Genomic DNA, 19608 nt, shown 5'->3' with positions numbered 1-19608 from the left:
GGAGTACCCATAACTAAATCATTTCCTTTTCCCTGCGCTGACACGTCCCCTGAGGAATTCAGTGTCGTATAACACTGCTCTAGAGGTAACCGCCCCAAGGCTTCTGCATTTGTAGCATTACTCTCAAAACATCAGGGATAAACCATTCCAGCTCTTACCTCCACTACAGGTGGCAAAACACTTCCTGCAGGAGCAAGCAGTCCATTAGCGGTGGCATATGGCCCTGTCTCGTTACCCTTGAAAAAGGTGAGAGACTTCAAGGACCAATACTGAACCACCGTATCAGAGCCCTCAGCAGCGTTGGTTATATTATTAGGTCTGCAGTCAAATACCTCAAAGGGTACAGCCTGTATTACCGGTCCATGCTTGTTGTTATAAGACACTACACATGACATGCTGCTATTGCCGCAGCTGTTGCGTTTAATCCACCTTTAAAACAGATTAGCCTTTCAAAGCCAGGGTGCTGCCCCAGCTTTTTCATATTTTGTAGTTAGATTTTTCAGATGATATCACCCATACTGTTAAAAGTAGCACAAGTAGCATCACTCGCCCAGTCACCACCCTTCTTCTGTACTTAGCTCTCTTCTCCTTGTGTGTCTCCTCGGGCTCCATTTTCTTCAGTCTCTGTGAGTCTCCCATGCTCAGGAGGTGCAAAACTGTTGTCACTTTCCTGTCAACCTGTTTGTATCTATAACTTGGCTTCAGTCGCTGTAGCATCGCACCTCAGGTGAGTTCTGAAGAACTCCTGGATCTTCCTCCACAGGTGGACTTCAGCTGCTGCATGAGCCTTGGACTCACCTCCCCACAGGACTGGAAAGTGTCCGACTCCATGTAAAGATGAGGCGCAGTACGGTCCATACGGTGGCTCCAGTAAGTGTCCAGCTTTTGTGTAACACACACTCTCAAAGTTCTCCTTCCCATGATGCTTCAGTCTCTCCACCATCTCATCCACGTAACCTTTGCTGTCCCATTTGAGGTCGTCCTCTGAAGCCACAAAGAGGAGACGTCCTTCAGCTTGTTCAATGGGGATCAGACTGTACTTGCTCTCCTCTGCCAGGGGATTTTGAAGAACATACTTGACAATGCTAGCTCCTGACTCAGTGTGAATCACCTTGCTGTGGTCAAACAGTAACGGTGAGAGGATTTGATGATTCTTATAGAACAGAGGGGTGAGCACATTGCCATTGCAGCCGTTGATCCACACTACAGCCTCAACACCCGGCACAAAAGCAGCAAGTGAGAGCACAACTTCTCCTCCCTTTGATTGTGATACAACGCCAACTCCTCTACTGCCCACCTGTGAAAAAACAAGAAAATTAGAGGTGATGGAATCTGAATAAACACACAGAGCTTAGGAACTGGTCTATGAAGGAGAATCAGCAAACAGTGTAAAGACTGGATGAAATGTGGAGGTCTCATCAAGCATGCAGGCTCAATCAACTTATAAAGAAAAGACTTCCTTTGTTATCACATAATTGTGTGACCCTGTGGTCACACAACTTGTGCTGCACTCACAAATAATCAGAATCAGCTTTATTAACCTTGTATGTGTGCACATACGTTAGACTGTTTGCTTCTTCAAAGTGGTCTAGATGCATCTCATGGAGGTTTTCGCGGTTGTCATTGTACACCGGCACAGCCAGAACCACAAAGTCCCTGTTGGCCAGCAGACAGGCTCTTTTTTCTGACATAAGGCTGCACAGATCCAACACAGCAGGAAATGGACCGTCTCCTGGAACATAGACATACGAGTGAATGTCAACAGTAGATCATCTAAAATCAAGGCAAGTCTGAGCAAGGGAGGGACAGATACTTTCACCTTGTTGCTTGGCATGACGCATTCTCTTAAAACGTGTGGGGGGGGGGGGCAATTGCAGCACCACCACAACATGGGTGTAGCTTTTGGCAACTTTAATTTCAGGCTTGTTTGGTGTTGCACACACCAAACACTCACAGGCAGACAAAGATCCAAGAAGTGCAGGGCAAGACTCCTGGTCAGAGACAGGCAGGTTCAGCAATGAGAGATCAGTCCAATAGTAATACAGTCTTGCATGGAAACATGAACAGTGTGCCAATGATTGAGTGTGGGACAGCAGTTTAAATACTAGACTGATTGGGAATGAAAGTGTGTGATCAGATGAGTTGGCAGGTAGACGTGGCTGGTAAGGGAGTGAGAGTGGAAAAGTACTGACTGAGCATGTGAGCAGATGAAGGAAAATGGCAGCAGGTAAGAGACTCAATATACTGTGACAGTGATTGGCTGTTTAATTTTGTCACTAGGTCAACTCTTCGTATTGGAAAGATTTTTGAGTGACCCCGTTGTTACGGGACTGTTTTTAGCTTTGTGTAGTGTGTCGTTAATATGGTCCCTGGTATTGTGAATGCTGTGTCACTGTGACATCTTCCCAGGACACGAAAAGGCAATCAAGCCATTGTTAATCAGTCACATCTGTCCTGTTATGACAAGTCAAAATGTCTGCTTTGAAAAAGGCACTGAAATCTAAGTGGATATTGCCACAGTGTCCTAAGAAATAAATATTTAGAACCACCGACCTGGGGGAGTAAACAGGACTCCCTGAAAACTCCCCTCTTTGACGGGGAGCCGTCTGACTCCATCTCCCATCAGAAGCCTCTCATTGGTCGCCTCTGCCAGCATGCTGCCCTCACCTTCCTCCTTGTGCACAGAGAACTTCACCTCGAGGGGCTGCAGTGCTTTATCCTTGATAAAGTACCTGTGTGGGGTCTCCGGCCTCATCCAGCACAGCAGACCCATGGGTTCAACCCCAACATAGCTCCCACCGAGTGAGGGGTCCCTATCCAGGTCGATCTCCCCGCTCCCATCAGCCCTGTAGGTGGCCGAGGAGCTGAACACCACCCCCTTCTCGTCGGTCGATCTGGCTCTCATGGTAACCACCTGTCTGGGTCTCAGCCCGGCCACCTTCACCCGAACGGGCTCATCAAACAAGCATGTAACGCTCGGCAGCAGCCTCACTCTGACTTGAGAGGACATCTCTTCTCAAACTGAGGATCCTTTGACTGGAACAAAGTAAACAGGACAGTCACCATTTTCAACAAATGCGACACAGAAGACATAAAATCAAGCAGTTTAAACATTGACACTGTCGTGCATTTGATAAAGAGCTTCACTATTTGAAGCATTTTGTTTCATTCATCCTGCCAGCAAAGCAACAACCCTGTCACTGGGTTTGGAAACAGAGAAATTAAAGGCCCAATGATACAAATTAACAAAATAAAACAAAATAATAATATTATACATATATATATATATATATAATTATTATTATTATCATTGGTAAGTATTTTGGTGATTATATATATATATATATGTCTGTTAATACATAGTTTGGTGCTGATACAGACTTCACTGCACAATAAGATTTCACCTTTTGGGAGGTAATTTAAAATATTTCTGAATATGCACTGACTGAAGAATGTCCTCCTGTCTGTCTGTCTCTTTCTTTCTTTATGTGATTGTCTGAGTGGAGACAGGTGCGCTGAAGGCAGAGCACAGCCTCTCCGGCTGCATCCCATCCTGTAATCAAGCCTCCTACAAAGACTCCTCCACCCTGACAAACTGCAGCTCCGGCTCAGTCAGCCTGTGTTTCCTTTTGCTACTTTACATTTGCAGTCCTGCAGCTAACCCTATTCTCCTCTCCCTGCAGCTCTGTCTGCTCTGCTCTGGATCCACTTTCCTGCACCTTCATCACATCTAATGGGGAAATGTTACTGGAAATAAGCAAAATCATCTGCCAACAGAACAGGAAAATGCCATTTACTGACATTTAAAATAAATAAATAAAGATATCTAGTCTAGAACACTCACATCTTATCTGAAAAGTAGTGCAACCACATAAAAAACGTGCATTTGTCTGGATACAAAGACTTTCTGACTTTGACAAAGCAGATTTTTAGTGTCCATCAAACAGCTTTACAATTCTGGAAATTCTACTTTCAAATATTAAGTACTCAGAACCAGTAACAACATCTCAGCAGCAGTTTCTAATATTTTATTATGGTAATTAAGGACAAAAAAAGTCTGAAACAAGTGAAATGCCTGAACATAAAAACTGCCTGATAAGAAGACATATCATGGCAGACAACAAACAAGCATTTCTATCCCATAACTCCTGTTCAGCCCAGCAAATTCCTCTCTGGACCTGCTCGGCACTGCTACCCACTCACTGGTCTCTGCTTTGCCCCCGGCTCACATCCCATTCCCTTTGCCCAGCAATACGTGACCCTAAATCTCTTACCTGACTGTATCTGTGTGTGCACCAGGTTTCAGCTCCGCCCCTCAGTATTCTCCGAATAACTGAGCAGTTTTGATGTCCGTGGTCAAATATATATGTAGGTCTGTGGAAATGTCCCTCCTCCACACAGAGGCTTCAAAATCTGCCCTTCTCTTTTCTCCATGAAGGAACTCCACAGAGGTTACACATTAATAGTCTGTTCGAATTGTTAATAGCAAACTAATGTTGTCATATCAAAACAGAACATGAGACACCATTCTTTACTGAAAACATCAGCTGGGGTCACTGAGTGAAGCTCTGTGCAGTCTGACACTCTGGCCTGCAGAGGGCGCTCATCAATCTGTTTGTTTCAAGCTTTCAGACACCTGAGACCTCAAGTTACAAATCACTGGTGGAAAGTAAGAAGTGTAGTACTTAAGCACACCTTTGAGGTACTTGAACTTGAGTTTTTTCATTATGTGCTACTTTAAAGGGGAGTTATTGGACTGTTTATGCCCCTGCAGTTCTTTTATATTCACAATGTACAACTGGCTCACAAAATATGGAGGTGTCTGTGATGCCCCTTATATGGGCCTGTGTTCTCTGGAACCATGTGTAAAACAAGCTGATAAAGGACAAGCTGATAAAGTCTAGATTTTTCCATTTGAGGTCAACTCGTTTCAATCATGTCATGTAGTGACTTTTAAAGGGTTGTACATGGGTTTATCTGAACGACTATTATCTTTCATGTTAGCGTTAGCCAGGCCTCCCTTTCAAACTTGCAGTTGGCACAGAATGCTGAGGCTCATCTTCTAACAGGAAAACACAAGACCACACTTCGCCTGTACAGAGCTCATTTTATTGTTATTAAATGGGCTAATGTCAACGTATCTCTCCAACCTTTTACAACAAAGTCCCATCAAGGTCACTCAGGTGAGGTCCTTGTCCCAAGATCACGTCTGAAGCACAGAGAAAATCACACCTTTGCAACACTAGAATGAGTTGCCTCTGCATGCTGGGCTGACCCCGACACTGCCTGTTTTTAAATCCTGTCTTAAAACACATCTTTATTCTCTGACTCTTAACTCGCTGTGACAGTGGCCTGTCTACATGACTGTCTTTTAAACTGGTCTTTGTGCTTTTACTGTGTTGGTTTTATGTTTCATATGTCGCAGAGCACTTTGGACAATTGATGTTGTTTTTAAAATTTGCTTTTTAAATAAATGTGGATTGCATAGGAAGACTGCACCAGGTTGTGATTGGTCATAATCTTTCAACATAATTCAATGTACAAACATTAAAAGATTCACTCAATTGCAAACATTCAGCTTCATATATAACTATCTTAGGTTAATCGGCATTGGTTGTCACTTTCCTGTCAACCTGTTTGTATCTATAACTTGGCTTTAGTCTGTGCAGCATCGCAGCTCAGGTGAGTTCTGAAGAATTCCTGGATCTTCTTCCACAGGTGGACTTCAGCTGCTGCATGAGCCTTGGACTCACCTCCCCACAGGACTGTGAGGTCCAAGATCCCATGTAAAGATGAGGGGCAGTGCGGTCCGTACGGGGACTCCAGTGCGTGTCCAGCTTTTGGGTAACACACACTCTCAAAGTTCTCCTTCCCATGACGCTTCAGTCTCTCCACCATCTCGTCCACGTAACCTTTGCTGTCCCAGTTGAGGTCGTCCTCTGAAGCCACAAAGAGGAGACGTCCTTCAGCTTGTTCAATGGGGATCAGACTGCCCTTGTTCTCCTCTGCCAGGGGATTGTTAACAGAATACTTGGTAATGGTAGCTCCTGACTCAGTGCAAATCACCTTGCTGGGGTCGAATAGTAACGGTGAGAGGATCTGGTGACTCTTATAGAACAGAGGGTAACCCGCATTGGCACTGCAGCCGTTGATCCACACTACGGCCTCAACACCCGGCACAAAAGCAGCAAGTGAGAGCGCAATATCTCCTCCCTTTGATCGGGACACTACGCCAATTCCTTTACTGCCCACCTGTGAAAAAACAAGAAAATTAGAGGTGATGGAATCTGAATAAACACACAGAGCTTAGGAACTGGTCTATGAAGGTGAATCAGCAAACAGTGTAAAGACTGGATGAAATGTGGAGGTCTCATCAAGCATGCAGGCTCAATCAACTAGTGAAAAAAAACATTTCCTTTGTTGTCACATACAACATCCTGTGACCCCGGGTTCACAACTTGCTTCTGCTGTGCTCACAAATAGGAACCAGAACATTTCTGGCTTCCCACCAAATGTGTCAAAATGAAAGGTCTGTAACTTTATGCTGCTGTGTTTCAAACTTACTCAAAGGACTCACCTTAGGCTGTCGTTGTAAGAAATCCTTTGCTTCTTCAAAGCGGTCCAGATGAATCTCTTTGAAGGTGCCAGGCTTCTCATTGTATACCGGCACAGCCAGAACCACAAAGCCCTTGTTGGCCAGCAGACAGGCTCTTCTTTCTGACATAAAGCTGCACAGATCCAACACAGCAGGAAACGGACCGTCTCCTGGAACACAGACATACGAGTGAATGTCAGCAGATAATCACAGAGCAACTCTGAGCAAGGAAGGGACAGATACTTTCACCTTATAGCTTGGTATGACGCATTCTCTTAAAACGTATGATTGGTTGTTCAATTTCGTCACAAAGATCAACTTCATGAATCTGACCCCTGAAATACCATTCACCCTCAAGGGAGCTGTTACTGGATTGTTTGATTTGTTGGTAAACCAGCTGAATCCTAAAGGCTTTAATTAAGCTCTGATGAGGCAGAACATGGAGACCCACTAACCTGGGGGAGTAAACAGGACTCCCTGATCTTGCATGTTTTTATGGAAGGGGCCTTTCTGTGTGGAGTTTGCATGTTCTTCCCATGTTCACCAGGGGTATCCTCCATAAAAACCCCCCACTAAAAACATGCAAGAAGATCACCACCTGATCAATGGTGACAAACAGCAGGCACTGAAGGCATGGTGGAGGACACGCCCACAGACAGGAATCAAACCCAGGACCTTCTAACTGTGAGGCGACAGTGTTGCCACTGAACCACCGTGACACCCACCCATATACATTCATACCAACATACTAAAGGCTTTAATTAAGCTCTGATGAGGCAGAACATGGAGAACCACCAACCTGGGGGAGTAAACAGGACTCCCTGAAAACTCCCCTCTTTGACGGGGACCCGGCTGACTCCATCTCCCATCAGAAGCCTCTCATTGGTCGCTTCTGCCAGCATCTGGCCCTCACCTTCCTCCTTGTGCACAGAGAACGTCACCTCGAGGGGCTGCAGTGCTTTATCCTTGATAAAGTACCTGTGTGGGGTCTCCGGCCTCATCGACCACAGCAGACCCATGGGTTCAACCCCAACATAGCTCCCACCGAGTGAGGGGTCTCTGTCAAGGTCAATCTCCCCGCTCTCATCAGCCCTGTAGGTGGCCGAGGAGCTGAACACCACCCCCTTCTCGTCAGTCGATCTGGCTCTCATGGTAACCACCTGTTTGGGTCTCAGCCCGGCCACCTTCACCTGAACGGGCTCATCATACAAGCATCTGGCGTTCGGCAGCAGCCTCACTCTGATTTGGGAGGACATCTCTTCTCAAACTGAGGATCCTTTGACTGGAACAAAGTAAACAGGCCAGTCAGCAAATATGACCAAATCTACCTGTGACAGCATTGACACTGTAGTGCATTTGATATTGAGCTACAGAACATTTTGTTCATGCAAGCAGACAGAATAAATGAGATAATTAAGTCTGCAAACTGGAAAAACTGCTTGTTGAATGTTGAAACTGAGCCTTTTCATGCAATGTGTCGCAGACCTGCCCACCAAACTCCATTCAAAATTTGTCAACTTTTAAACTTTTAATTAGCAGGCGACAGCTTTCCAATGTTAACGTTTATTTAATCATTTTAATGCAGTGGAGGTCACCGTTTATTGCAAAAGATATGAGGCTGCAGAATGTGTCCATGTTGAAATGAAGCTTTACAAAAAGCTTGAAACTTTGATCATAACCAGAAGCTTTTGGTGAGTCTGATGAGTTTCAAACAGCACACTGGGGACTGAAACTGCTCAGAAAAATAGCGACACTGACCTGTGATGTGAGCCTCGTGCCGTCCTGATGGAAATGCTGCTGAAAACATCAGTTTGTTGAATGAAGTCCTGTGCAGTTTGACACTGTGGCCTGCAGAGGGCGCTCATCAATGTGTGTTTAATTCAAAGTGGCTTCTCCACAGCTGAGATCTGAAGTTCCAAATGACTGGCTGAAAGCAACATTAAGTGCATTTACTTACTTACTCAATTACAGCATTTAAGGACAGGTCAAAGACTTGTTTTGTGCCTCTGACAAAAAAGAGGGTTTGAGATAAAAGACACAGAGTTTATTAATGTCTGTGAGCATCTAGAAAACATTGTTGCCCTCTAGTGGTAGTGTAGGCAGACAGCAACGCACCTGAAAGCTTTTGGCTGTTGATTATGTTTTTGACCCTGAATCATGGCCCACATATTCACCGTATTTATTGTACAATTAAATAAATATTCAGCATTTTCGAACATACTGAATGAATGGGAGATCTGGTGAATTTGTTGTCACTCATTCATGTCTGTGATTGGTTTAGAACCAAATATCCTTTTTCTTACTGTAAAAATGAAAAAATGTCGGCTCTAAACCATCACACTTTCATCCTATTACCAGCTTGAATTTTCAAGTAGAGTCAGATTTTATGTTTCTGTTTATATTTAACATTATATTTCATTGTTGGGATTATTTCTGGCACCATATCTTTCACCATAACACTTTATTTTCTGGCATTGACAGACCTTCAGTGACAATGGTGAGCATTTGCACTCCGCACTGTGCTGGGTTTCAAGTGGTAAATCAATCGTGTGTGTAGAACATGTGTGTGTTCAGAGTTATGGTGATTTTTTTTTTAAATTTTATCCACCTCGCAACATCCTCCACCCTCGCTTGTGAACGACTGAGCCTTTCCAGGATGCCTCTTTCAAACCCAATCATGATCCTATCACCTCTTACCAATGAACCCGATTACCTGTGGAACGTTCCAAACAGGTGTTTTTGGAGCATTCCACATCTTTCCCAGTCTTTAGTTGCTCCTGACCAAACTTGTTTGAAACGTGCTCCTGCAACAAATTCAGGATAAGCAGATATTTACAAAAATAAATGAAGCTGATGAGGTCAAACATTAAATATATGGTCTGGAGTACATGCCACATTAAATAGGCTACAGCTAGCAGACAGTTAGCTAACAGCTAGCCCAGCTCACTCTGAAGGTAACATCTGCCCACCTGCACCTGTAAGTGTCAAAGCAGCATTCACTGTCTTATGGGCTGTCTCATGTCACACGATTTCTTGGCTGGGACCAGTAATTTCCTGGAATCTCCACTGGTTGCAGAGCAACTGCTCCTACTCAAGAAGTACGCCATATTTCCCAATATATCAAACTGGTCATTTAAATTGTAGGTTTACACTAGTCCTATTTATCTGTTTCTAAAACAAACAACACATTAACATAACCATATAAAGACTGTCAATGGTTGGCATAAATCCAGGTTTTAATTAAAGTTTAACATCCATTAACCAGGATTCATACAGCTTTACAGTGGAGATCAAAAAATATTAATACTTGATTTATTCTGGAATATTGTTATTGTTCATTGTTCAGAATTTGCTAGAATATTAGCTGTGGTTATACCACTGATTGGGAGACAACTGCAGTGAAGGAACTGCATATTGCTGGAGGAGGTTCTCATTTGCATTCACCCCGCCATGAAACTGAACAAGAGGTCCAACTCCTGCTGCAGAAAACATCCCCAAACCACGACACTTCCTCCTCAAACTTAACTGACTTCTGAACACATGTTGGGTAACACACACTCTCAAAGTTGTCCTTCCCATGACGCTTCAGTCTCTCCACCATCTCGTCCACATAACCTTTGCTGTCCCAGTTGAGGTCGTCCTCTGAAGCCACAAAGAGGAGACGTCCTTTGGCTTGTTCAATCGGGATCAGACTGCCCTTGTTCTCCTCTGCCAGGGGATTGTTAACAGCATATTTGATAATGGTAGCTCCTTCCTCCTTGTGCACAGAGAACTTCACCTTGAGGGGCTGCAGTGCTTTATCCTTGATAAAGTACCTGTGTGGAGTCTCCGGCCTCATCCACCACAGCAGACCCATGGGTTCAACCCCAACATAGCTCCCACCGAGTGAGGGGTCTCTGTCCAGGTCGATCTCCCCGCTCTCATCAGCCCTGTAGGTGGCCGAGGAGCTGAACACCACCCCCTTCTCGTCAGTCGATCTGGCTCTCATGGTGACCACCTGTCTGGGTCTCAGCCCGGCCACCTTCACCTGAACGGGCTCATCATACAAGCATCTGGCGTTCGGCAGCAGCCTCACTCTGATTTGGGAGGACATCTCTTCTCAAACTGAGGATCCTTTGACTGGAACAAAGTAAACAGGCCAGTCAGCAAATATGACCAAATCTACCTGTGACAGCATTGACACTGTAGTACATTTGATATTGAGCTATAGAACATTTTGTTCATGCAAGCAGACAGAATAAATGAGACAATTAAGTCTGCAAACTGGAAAAACTGCTTGTTGAATGTTGAAACTGAGCCTTTTCATACAATGTGTCGCAGACCTGCCCACCAAACTGTGTTTCCTTTTGCTACTTTACATTTGCAGTCCTGCAGCTAACCCTATTCTCCTCTCCCTGCAGCTCTGTCTGCTCTGCTCTGGATCCACTTTCCTGCACCTTCATCACATCTAATGGGGAAATGTTACTGGAAATAAGCAAAATCATCTGCCAACAGAACAGGAAGATGTCATTGACTGACATCTAAAATAAATAAATAAATAAAAATATCTAGTCTAGAACACTCACATCTTATCTTAAAAGTAGTGCAACCACATAAAAAACGTGCATTTGTCTGGATACAAAGACTTTCTGACTTTGACAAAGCAGATTTTTAGTGTCCATCAAACAGCTTTACAATTCTGGAAATTCTGCTTTCAAATATTAAGTACTCAGAACCAGTAACAACATCTCAGCAGCAGTTTCTAATATTTTATTATGCTAATTAAAGACAAAAAAAAGTCAGAAACAAGTGAAATGCCTGAACATAAAAACTGCCTGATAAGAAGACATATCATGGCAGACAACAAACAAGCATTTCTATCCCATAACTCCTGTTCAGCCCAGCAAATTCCTCTCTGGACCTGCTCGGCACTGCTACCCACTCACTGGTCTCTGCTTGGCCCCCGGCTCACATCCCATTCCCTTTGCCCAGCAATACGTGACCCTAAATCTCTTACCTGACTCTGTATCTGTGTGTGCACCAGGTTTCAGCTCCGCCCCTCAGTATTCTCCGAATAACTGAGCAGTTTTGATGTCCGTGGTCAAATATATATGTAGGTCTGTGGAAATGTCCCTCCTCCACACAGAGGCTTCAAAATCTGCCCTTCTCTTTTCTCCATGAAGGAACTCCACAGAGGTTACACATTAATAGTCTGTTCGAATTGTTAATAGCAAACTAATGTTGTCATATCAAAACAGAACATGAGACACCATTCTTTACTGAAAACATCAGCTGGGGTCACTGAGTGAAGCTCTGTGCAGTCTGACACTCTGGCCTGCAGAGGGCGCTCATCAATCTGTTTGTTTCAAGCTTTCAGACACCTGAGACCTCAAGTTACAAATCACTGGTGGAAAGTAAGAAGTGTAGTACTTAAGCACACCTTTGAGGTACTTGAACTTGAGTTTTTTCATTATGTGCTACTTTAAAGGGGAGTTATTGGACTGTTTATGCCCCTGCAGTTCTTTTATATTCACAATGTACAACTGGCTCACAAAATATGGAGGTGTCTGTGATGCCCCTTATATGGGCCTGTGTTCTCTGGAACCATGTGCAAAACAAGCTGATAAAGGACAAGCTGATAAAGTCTAGATTTTTCCATTTGAGGTCAACTCGTTTCAATCATGTCATGTAGTGACTTTTAAAGGGTTGTACATGGGTTTATCTGAACGACTATTATCTTTCATGTTAGCGTTAGCCAGGCCTCCCTTTCAAACTTGCAGTTGGCACAGAATGCTGCGGCTCATCTTCTAACAGGAAAACACAAGACCACACTTCGCCTGTACAGAGCTCATTTTATTGTTATTAAATGGGCTAATGTCAACGTATCTCTCCAACCTTTTACAACAAAGTCCCATCAAGGTCACTCAGGTGAGGTCCTTGTCCCAAGATCACGTCTGAAGCACAGAGAAAATCACACCTTTGCAACACTAGAATGAGTTGCCTCTGCATGCTGGGCTGACCCCGACACTGCCTGTTTTTAAATCCTGTCTTAAAACACATCTTTATTCTCTGACTCTTAACTCGCTGTGACAGTGGCCTGTCTACATGACTGTCTTTTAAACTGGTCTTTGTGCTTTTACTGTGTTGGTTTTATGTTTCATATGTCGCAGAGCACTTTGGACAATTGATGTTGTTTTTAAAATTTGCTTTTTAAATAAATGTGGATTGCATAGGAAGACTGCACCAGGTTGTGATTGGTCATAATCTTTCAACATAATTCAATGTACAAACATTAAAAGATTCACTCAATTGCAAACATTCAGCTTCATATATAACTATCTTAGGTTAATCGGCATTGGTTGTCACTTTCCTGTCAACCTGTTTGTATCTATAACTTGGCTTTAGTCTGTGCAGCATCGCAGCTCAGGTGAGTTCTGAAGAATTCCTGGATCTTCTTCCACAGGTGGACTTCAGCTGCTGCATGAGCCTTGGACTCACCTCCCCACAGGACTGTGAGGTCCAAGATCCCATGTAAAGATGAGGGGCAGTGCGGTCCGTACGGGGACTCCAGTAAGTGTCCAGCTTTTGGGTAACACACACTCTCAAAGTTCTCCTTCCCATGACGCTTCAGTCTCTCCACCATCTCGTCCACGTAACCTTTGCTGTCCCAGTTGAGGTCGTCCTCTGAAGCCACAAAGAGGAGACGTCCTTCAGCTTGTTCAATGGGGATCAGACTGCCCTTGTTCTCCTCTGCCAGGGGATTGTTAACAGAATACTTGGTAATGGTAGCTCCTGACTCAGTGCGAATCACCTTGCTGGGGTCGAATAGTAACGGTGAGAGGATCTGGTGACTCTTATAGAACAGAGGGTAACCCGCATTGGCACTGCAGCCGTTGATCCACACTACGGCCTCAACACCCGGCACAAAAGCAGCAAGTGAGAGCGCAATATCTCCTCCCTTTGATCGGGACACTACGCCAATTCCTTTACTGCCCACCTGTGAAAAAACAAGAAAATTAGAGGTGATGGAATCTGAATAAACACACAGAGCTTAGGAACTGGTCTATGAAGGTGAATCAGCAAACAGTGTAAAGACTGGATGAAATGTGGAGGTCTCATCAAGCATGCAGGCTCAATCAACTAGTGAAAAAAAACATTTCCTTTGTTGTCACATACAACATCCTGTGACCCCGGGTTCACAACTTGCTTCTGCTGTGCTCACAAATAGGAACCAGAACATTTCTGGCTTCCCACCAAATGTGTCAAAATGAAAGGTCTATAACTTTATGCTGCTGTGTTTCAAACTTACTCAAAGGACTCACCTTAGGCTGTCGTTGTAAGAAATCCTTTGCTTCTTCAAAGCGGTCCAGATGAATCTCTTTGAAGGTGCCAGGCTTCTCATTGTATACCGGCACAGCCAGAACCACAAAGCCCTTGTTGGCCAGCAGACAGGCTCTTCTTTCTGACATAAAGCTGCACAGATCCAACACAGCAGGAAACGGACCGTCTCCTGGAACACAGACATACGAGTGAATGTCAGCAGATAATCACAGAGCAACTCTGAGCAAGGAAGGGACAGATACTTTCACCTTATAGCTTGGTATGACGCATTCTCTTAAAACGTATGATTGGTTGTTCAATTTCGTCACAAAGATCAACTTCATGAATCTGACCCCTGAAATACCATTCACCCTCAAGGGAGCTGTTACTGGATTGTTTGATTTGTTGGTAAACCAGCTGAATCCTAAAGGCTTTAATTAAGCTCTGATGAGGCAGAACATGGAGACCCACTAACCTGGGGGAGTAAACAGGACTCCCTGATCTTGCATGTTTTTATGGAAGGGGCCTTTCTGTGTGGAGTTTGCATGTTCTTCCCATGTTCACCAGGGGTATCCTCCATAAAAACCCCCCACTAAAAACATGCAAGAAGATCACCACCTGATCAATGGTGACAAACAGCAGGCACTGAAGGCATGGTGGAGGACACGCCCACAGACAGGAATCAAACCCAGGACCTTCTAACTGTGAGGCGACAGTGTTGCCACTGAACCACCGTGACACCCACCCATATACATTCATACCAACATACTAAAGGCTTTAATTAAGCTCTGATGAGGCAGAACATGGAGAACCACCAACCTGGGGGAGTAAACAGGACTCCCTGAAAACTCCCCTCTTTGACGGGGAGCCGGCTGACTCCATCTCCCATCAGAAGCCTCTCATTGGTCGCTTCTGCCAGCATCTGGCCCTCACCTTCCTCCTTGTGCACAGAGAACGTCACCTCGAGGGGCTGCAGTGCTTTATCCTTGATAAAGTACCTGTGTGGGGTCTCCGGCCTCATCGACCACAGCAGACCCATGGGTTCAACCCCAACATAGCTCCCACCGAGTGAGGGGTCTCTGTCAAGGTCAATCTCCCCGCTCTCATCAGCCCTGTAGGTGGCCGAGGAGCTGAACACCACCCCCTTCTCGTCAGTCGATCTGGCTCTCATGGTAACCACCTGTTTGGGTCTCAGCCCGGCCACCTTCACCTGAACGGGCTCATCATACAAGCATCTGGCGTTCGGCAGCAGCCTCACTCTGATTTGGGAGGACATCTCTTCTCAAACTGAGGATCCTTTGACTGGAACAAAGTAAACAGGCCAGTCAGCAAATATGACCAAATCTACCTGTGACAGCATTGACACTGTAGTGCATTTGATATTGAGCTACAGAACATTTTGTTCATGCAAGCAGACAGAATAAATGAGATAATTAAGTCTGCAAACTGGAAAAACTGCTTGTTGAATGTTGAAACTGAGCCTTTTCATGCAATGTGTCGCAGACCTGCCCACCAAACTCCATTCAAAATTTGTCAACTTTTAAACTTTTAATTAGCAGGCGACAGCTTTCCAATGTTAACGTTTATTTAATCATTTTAATGCAGTGGAGGTCACCGTTTATTGCAAAAGATATGAGGCTGCAGAATGTGTCCATGTTGAAATGAAGCTTTACAAAAAGCTTGAAACTTTGATCATAACCAGAAGCTTTTGGTGAGTCTGATGAGTTTCAAACAGCACACTGGGGACTGAAACTGCTCAGAAAAATAGCGACACTGACCTGTGATGTGAGCCTCGTGCCGTCCTGATGGAAATGCTGCTGAAAACATCAGTTTGTTGAATGAAGTCCTGTGCAGTTTGACACTGTGGCCTGCAGAGGGCGCTCATCAATGTGTGTTTAATTCAAAGTGGCTTCTCCACAGCTGAGATCTGAAGTTCCAAATGACTGGCTGAAAGCAACATTAAGTGCATTTACTTACTTACTCAATTACAGCATTTAAGGACAGGTCAAAGACTTGTTTTGTGCCTCTGACAAAAAAGAGGGTTTGAGATAAAAGACACAGAGTTTATTAATGTCTGTGAGCATCTAGAAAACATTGTTGCCCTCTAGTGGTAGTGTAGGCAGACAGCAACGCACCTGAAAGCTTTTGGCTGTTGATTATGTTTTTGACCCTGAATCATGGCCCACATATTCACCGTATTTATTGTACAATTAAATAAATATTCAGCATTTTCGAACATACTGAATGAATGGGAGATCTGGTGAATTTGTTGTCACTCATTCATGTCTGTGATTGGTTTAGAACCAAATATCCTTTTTCTTACTGTAAAAATGAAAAAATGTCGGCTCTAAACCATCACACTTTCATCCTATTACCAGCTTGAATTTTCAAGTAGAGTCAGATTTTATGTTTCTGTTTATATTTAACATTATATTTCATTGTTGGGATTATTTCTGGCACCATATCTTTCACCATAACACTTTATTTTCTGGCATTGACAGACCTTCAGTGACAATGGTGAGCATTTGCACTCCGCACTGTGCTGGGTTTCAAGTGGTAAATCAATCGTGTGTGTAGAACATGTGTGTGTTCAGAGTTATGGTGATTTTTTTTTTTTTATTTTATCCACCTCGCAACATCCTCCACCCTCGCTTGTGAACGACTGAGCCTTTCCAGGATGCCTCTTTCATACCCAATCATGATCCTATCACCTCTTACCAATGAACCCGATTACCTGTGGAACGTTCCAAACAGGTGTTTTTGGAGCATTCCACATCTTTCCCAGTCTTTAGTTGCTCCTGACCAAACTTGTTTGAAACGTGCTCCTGCAACAAATTCAGGATAAGCAGATATTTACAAAAATAAATGAAGCTGATGAGGTCAAACTTTAAATATATGGTCTGGAGTACATGCCACATTAAATAGGCTACAGCTAGCAGACAGTTAGCTAACAGCTAGCCCAGCTCACTCTGAAGGTAACATCTGCCCACCTGCACCTGTAAGTGTCAAAGCAGCATTCACTGTCTTATGGGCTGTCTCATGTCACACGATTTCTTGGCTGGGACCAGTAATTTCCTGGAATCTCCACTGGTTGCAGAGCAACTGCTCCTACTCAAGAAGTACGCCATATTTCCCAATATATCAAACTGGTCATTTAAATTGTAGGTTTACACTAGTCCTATTTATCTGTTTCTAAAACAAACAACACATTAACATAACCATATAAAGACTGTCAATGGTTGGCATAAATCCAGGTTTTAATTAAAGTTTAACATCCATTAACCAGGATTCATACAGCTTTACAGTGGAGATCAAAAAATATTAATACTTGATTTATTCTGGAATATTGTTATTGTTCATTGTTCAGAATTTGCTAGAATATTAGCTGTGGTTATACCACTGATTGGGAGACAACTGCAGTGAAGGAACTGCATATTGCTGGAGGAGGTTCTCATTTGCATTCACCCCGCCATGAAACTGAACAAGAGGTCCAACTCCTGCTGCAGAAAACATCCCCAAACCATGACACTTCCTCCTCAAACTTAACTGACTTCTGAACACATGTTGGGTAACACACACTCTCAAAGTTCTCCTTCCCATGACGCTTCAGTCTCTCCACCATCTCGTCCACATAACCTTTGCTGTCCCAGTTGAGGTCGTCCTCTGAAGCCACAAAGAGGAGACGTCCTTCGGCTTGTTCAATCGGGATCAGACTGCCCTTGTTCTCCTCTGCCAGGGGATTGTTAACAGCATATTTGATAATGGTAGCTCCTTCCTCCTTGTGCACAGAGAACTTCACCTTGAGGGGCTGCAGTGCTTTATCCTTGATAAAGTACCTGTGTGGAGTCTCCGGCCTCATCCACCACAGCAGACCCATGGGTTCAACCCCAACATAGCTCCCACCGAGTGAGGGGTCTCTGTCCAGGTCGATCTCCCCGCTCTCATCAGCCCTGTAGGTGGCCGAGGAGCTGAACACCACCCCCTTCTCGTCAGTCGATCTGGCTCTCATGGTGACCACCTGTCTGGGTCTCAGCCCGGCCACCTTCACCTGAACGGGCTCATCATACAAGCATCTGGCGTTCGGCAGCAGCCTCACTCTGATTTGGGAGGACATCTCTTCTCAAACTGAGGATCCTTTGACTGGAACAAAGTAAACAGGCCAGTCAGCAAATATGACCAAATCTACCTGTGACAGCATTGACACTGTAGTGCATTTGATATTGAGCTACAGAACATTTTGTTCATGCAAGCAGACAGAATAAATGAGACAATTAAGTCTGCAAACTGGAAAAACTGCTTGTTGAATGTTGAAACTGAGCCTTTTCATGCAATGTGTCGCAGACCTGCCCACCAAACTGTGTTTCCTTTTGCTACTTTACATTTGCAGTCCTGCAGCTAACCCTATTCTCCTCTCCATGCAGCTCTGTCTGCTCTGCTCTGGATCCACTTTCCTGCACCTTCATCACATCTAATGGGGAAATGTTACTGGAAATAAGCAAAATCATCTGCCAACAGAACAGGAAGATGTCATTGACTGACATCTAAAATAAATAAATAAATAAAGATATCTAGTCTAGAACACTCACATCTTATCTTAAAAGTAGTGCAACCACATAAAAAAACGTGCATTTGTCTGGATACAAAGACTTTCTGACTTTGACAAAGCAGATTTTTAGTGTCCATCAAACAGCTTTACAATTCTGGAAATTCTGCTTTCAAATATTAAGTACTCAGAACCAGTAACAACATCTCAGCAGCAGTTTCTAATATTTTATTATGCTAATTAAAGACAAAAAAAAGTCAGAAACAAGTGAAATGCCTGAACATAAAAACTGCCTGATAAGAAGACATATCATGGCAGACAACAAACAAGCATTTCTATCCCATAACTCCTGTTCAGCCCAGCAAATTCCTCTCTGGACCTGCTCGGCACTGCTACCCACTCACTGGTCTCTGCTTGGCCCCCGGCTCACATCCCATTCCCTTTGCCCAGCAATACGTGACCCTAAATCTCTTACCTGACTCTGTATCTGTGTGTGCACCAGGTTTCAGCTCCGCCCCTCAGTATTCTCCGAATAACTGAGCAGTTTTGATGTCCGTGGTCAAATATATATGTAGGTCTGTGGAAATGTCCCTCCTCCACACAGAGGCTTCAAAATCTGCCCTTCTCTTTTCTCCATGAAGGAACTCCACAGAGGTTACACATTAATAGTCTGTTCGAATTGTTAATAGTAAACTAATGTTGTCATGTCAAAACAGAACATGAGACACCATTCTTTACTGAAAACATCAGCTGGGGTCACTGAGTGAAGCTCTGTGCAGTCTGACACTCTGGCCTGCAGAGGGCGCTCATCAATCTGTTTGTTTCAAGCTTTCAGACACCTGAGACCTCAAGTTACAAATCACTGGTGGAAAGTAAGAAGTGTAGTACTTAAGCACACCTTTGAGGTACTTGAACTTGAGTTTTTTCATTATGTGCTACTTTAAAGGGGAGTTATTGGACTGTTTATGCCCCTGCAGTTCTTTTATATTCACAATGTACAACTGGTTCACAAAATATGGAGGTGTCTGTGATGCCCCTTATATGGGCCTGTGTTCTCTGGAACCATGTGTAAAACAAGCTGATAAAGGACAAGCTGATAAAGTCTAGATTTTTCCATTTGAGGTCAACTCGTTTCAATCATGTCATGTAGTGACTTTTAAAGGGTTGTACA

At 44.0% G+C, this 19608-nt stretch overlaps 5 protein-coding genes across 5 annotated transcripts; all 5 read right to left on the bottom strand.

Moving 5' to 3' along the window:
- Positions 1–36: 36 nt before the first annotated feature.
- On the bottom strand, positions 37–3010 carry LOC143329587 (acyl-coenzyme A thioesterase 1-like). The gene is made up of 3 exons (XM_076745563.1): positions 2554–3010; positions 1542–1732; positions 37–1297 (listed from the first exon to the last, which is right to left on the bottom strand). Exons 1-3 carry the CDS (start codon positions 3008–3010, stop codon positions 689–691), a joined length of 1257 nt encoding a protein of 418 aa, XP_076601678.1. The 3' UTR covers positions 37–688.
- A 2633-nt stretch (positions 3011–5643) lies between these two features.
- Positions 5644–7851, bottom strand: LOC143329585 (acyl-coenzyme A thioesterase 1-like). Its single transcript, XM_076745562.1, has 3 exons — positions 7395–7851; positions 6578–6765; positions 5644–6252 (listed from the first exon to the last, which is right to left on the bottom strand). The coding sequence occupies exons 1-3, from the start codon at positions 7849–7851 to the stop codon at positions 5644–5646; spliced, it is 1254 nt and encodes a 417-aa protein (XP_076601677.1).
- Positions 7852–10025: 2174 nt separating this feature from the next.
- Positions 10026–11661, bottom strand: LOC143329275 (acyl-coenzyme A thioesterase 1-like). The gene is made up of 2 exons (XM_076745100.1): positions 11578–11661; positions 10026–10699 (listed from the first exon to the last, which is right to left on the bottom strand). Exon 2 carries the CDS (start codon positions 10686–10688, stop codon positions 10026–10028), a length of 663 nt encoding a protein of 220 aa, XP_076601215.1. The 5' UTR covers positions 10689–10699; positions 11578–11661.
- A 1301-nt stretch (positions 11662–12962) lies between these two features.
- Positions 12963–15170, bottom strand: LOC143329867 (acyl-coenzyme A thioesterase 1-like). The gene is made up of 3 exons (XM_076745985.1): positions 14714–15170; positions 13897–14084; positions 12963–13571 (listed from the first exon to the last, which is right to left on the bottom strand). Exons 1-3 carry the CDS (start codon positions 15168–15170, stop codon positions 12963–12965), a joined length of 1254 nt encoding a protein of 417 aa, XP_076602100.1.
- Positions 15171–16624: 1454 nt separating this feature from the next.
- LOC143329274 (acyl-coenzyme A thioesterase 1-like) lies at positions 16625–18982 on the bottom strand. Its single transcript, XM_076745099.1, has 3 exons — positions 18913–18982; positions 17416–18034; positions 16625–16628 (listed from the first exon to the last, which is right to left on the bottom strand). The coding sequence occupies exons 2-3, from the start codon at positions 18006–18008 to the stop codon at positions 16625–16627; spliced, it is 597 nt and encodes a 198-aa protein (XP_076601214.1). The 5' UTR covers positions 18009–18034; positions 18913–18982.
- Positions 18983–19608: the final 626 nt, after the last annotated feature.

The sequence above is a fragment of the Chaetodon auriga genome, chromosome 12 (assembly GCF_051107435.1).
Source record: "Chaetodon auriga isolate fChaAug3 chromosome 12, fChaAug3.hap1, whole genome shotgun sequence".
Classification (NCBI taxonomy): Eukaryota; Metazoa; Chordata; class Actinopteri; order Chaetodontiformes; family Chaetodontidae; genus Chaetodon; species Chaetodon auriga.
The sequence above is the reverse complement of the archived record's forward strand: the minus strand, read 5'-3'. Positions and strand labels throughout refer to the sequence as shown.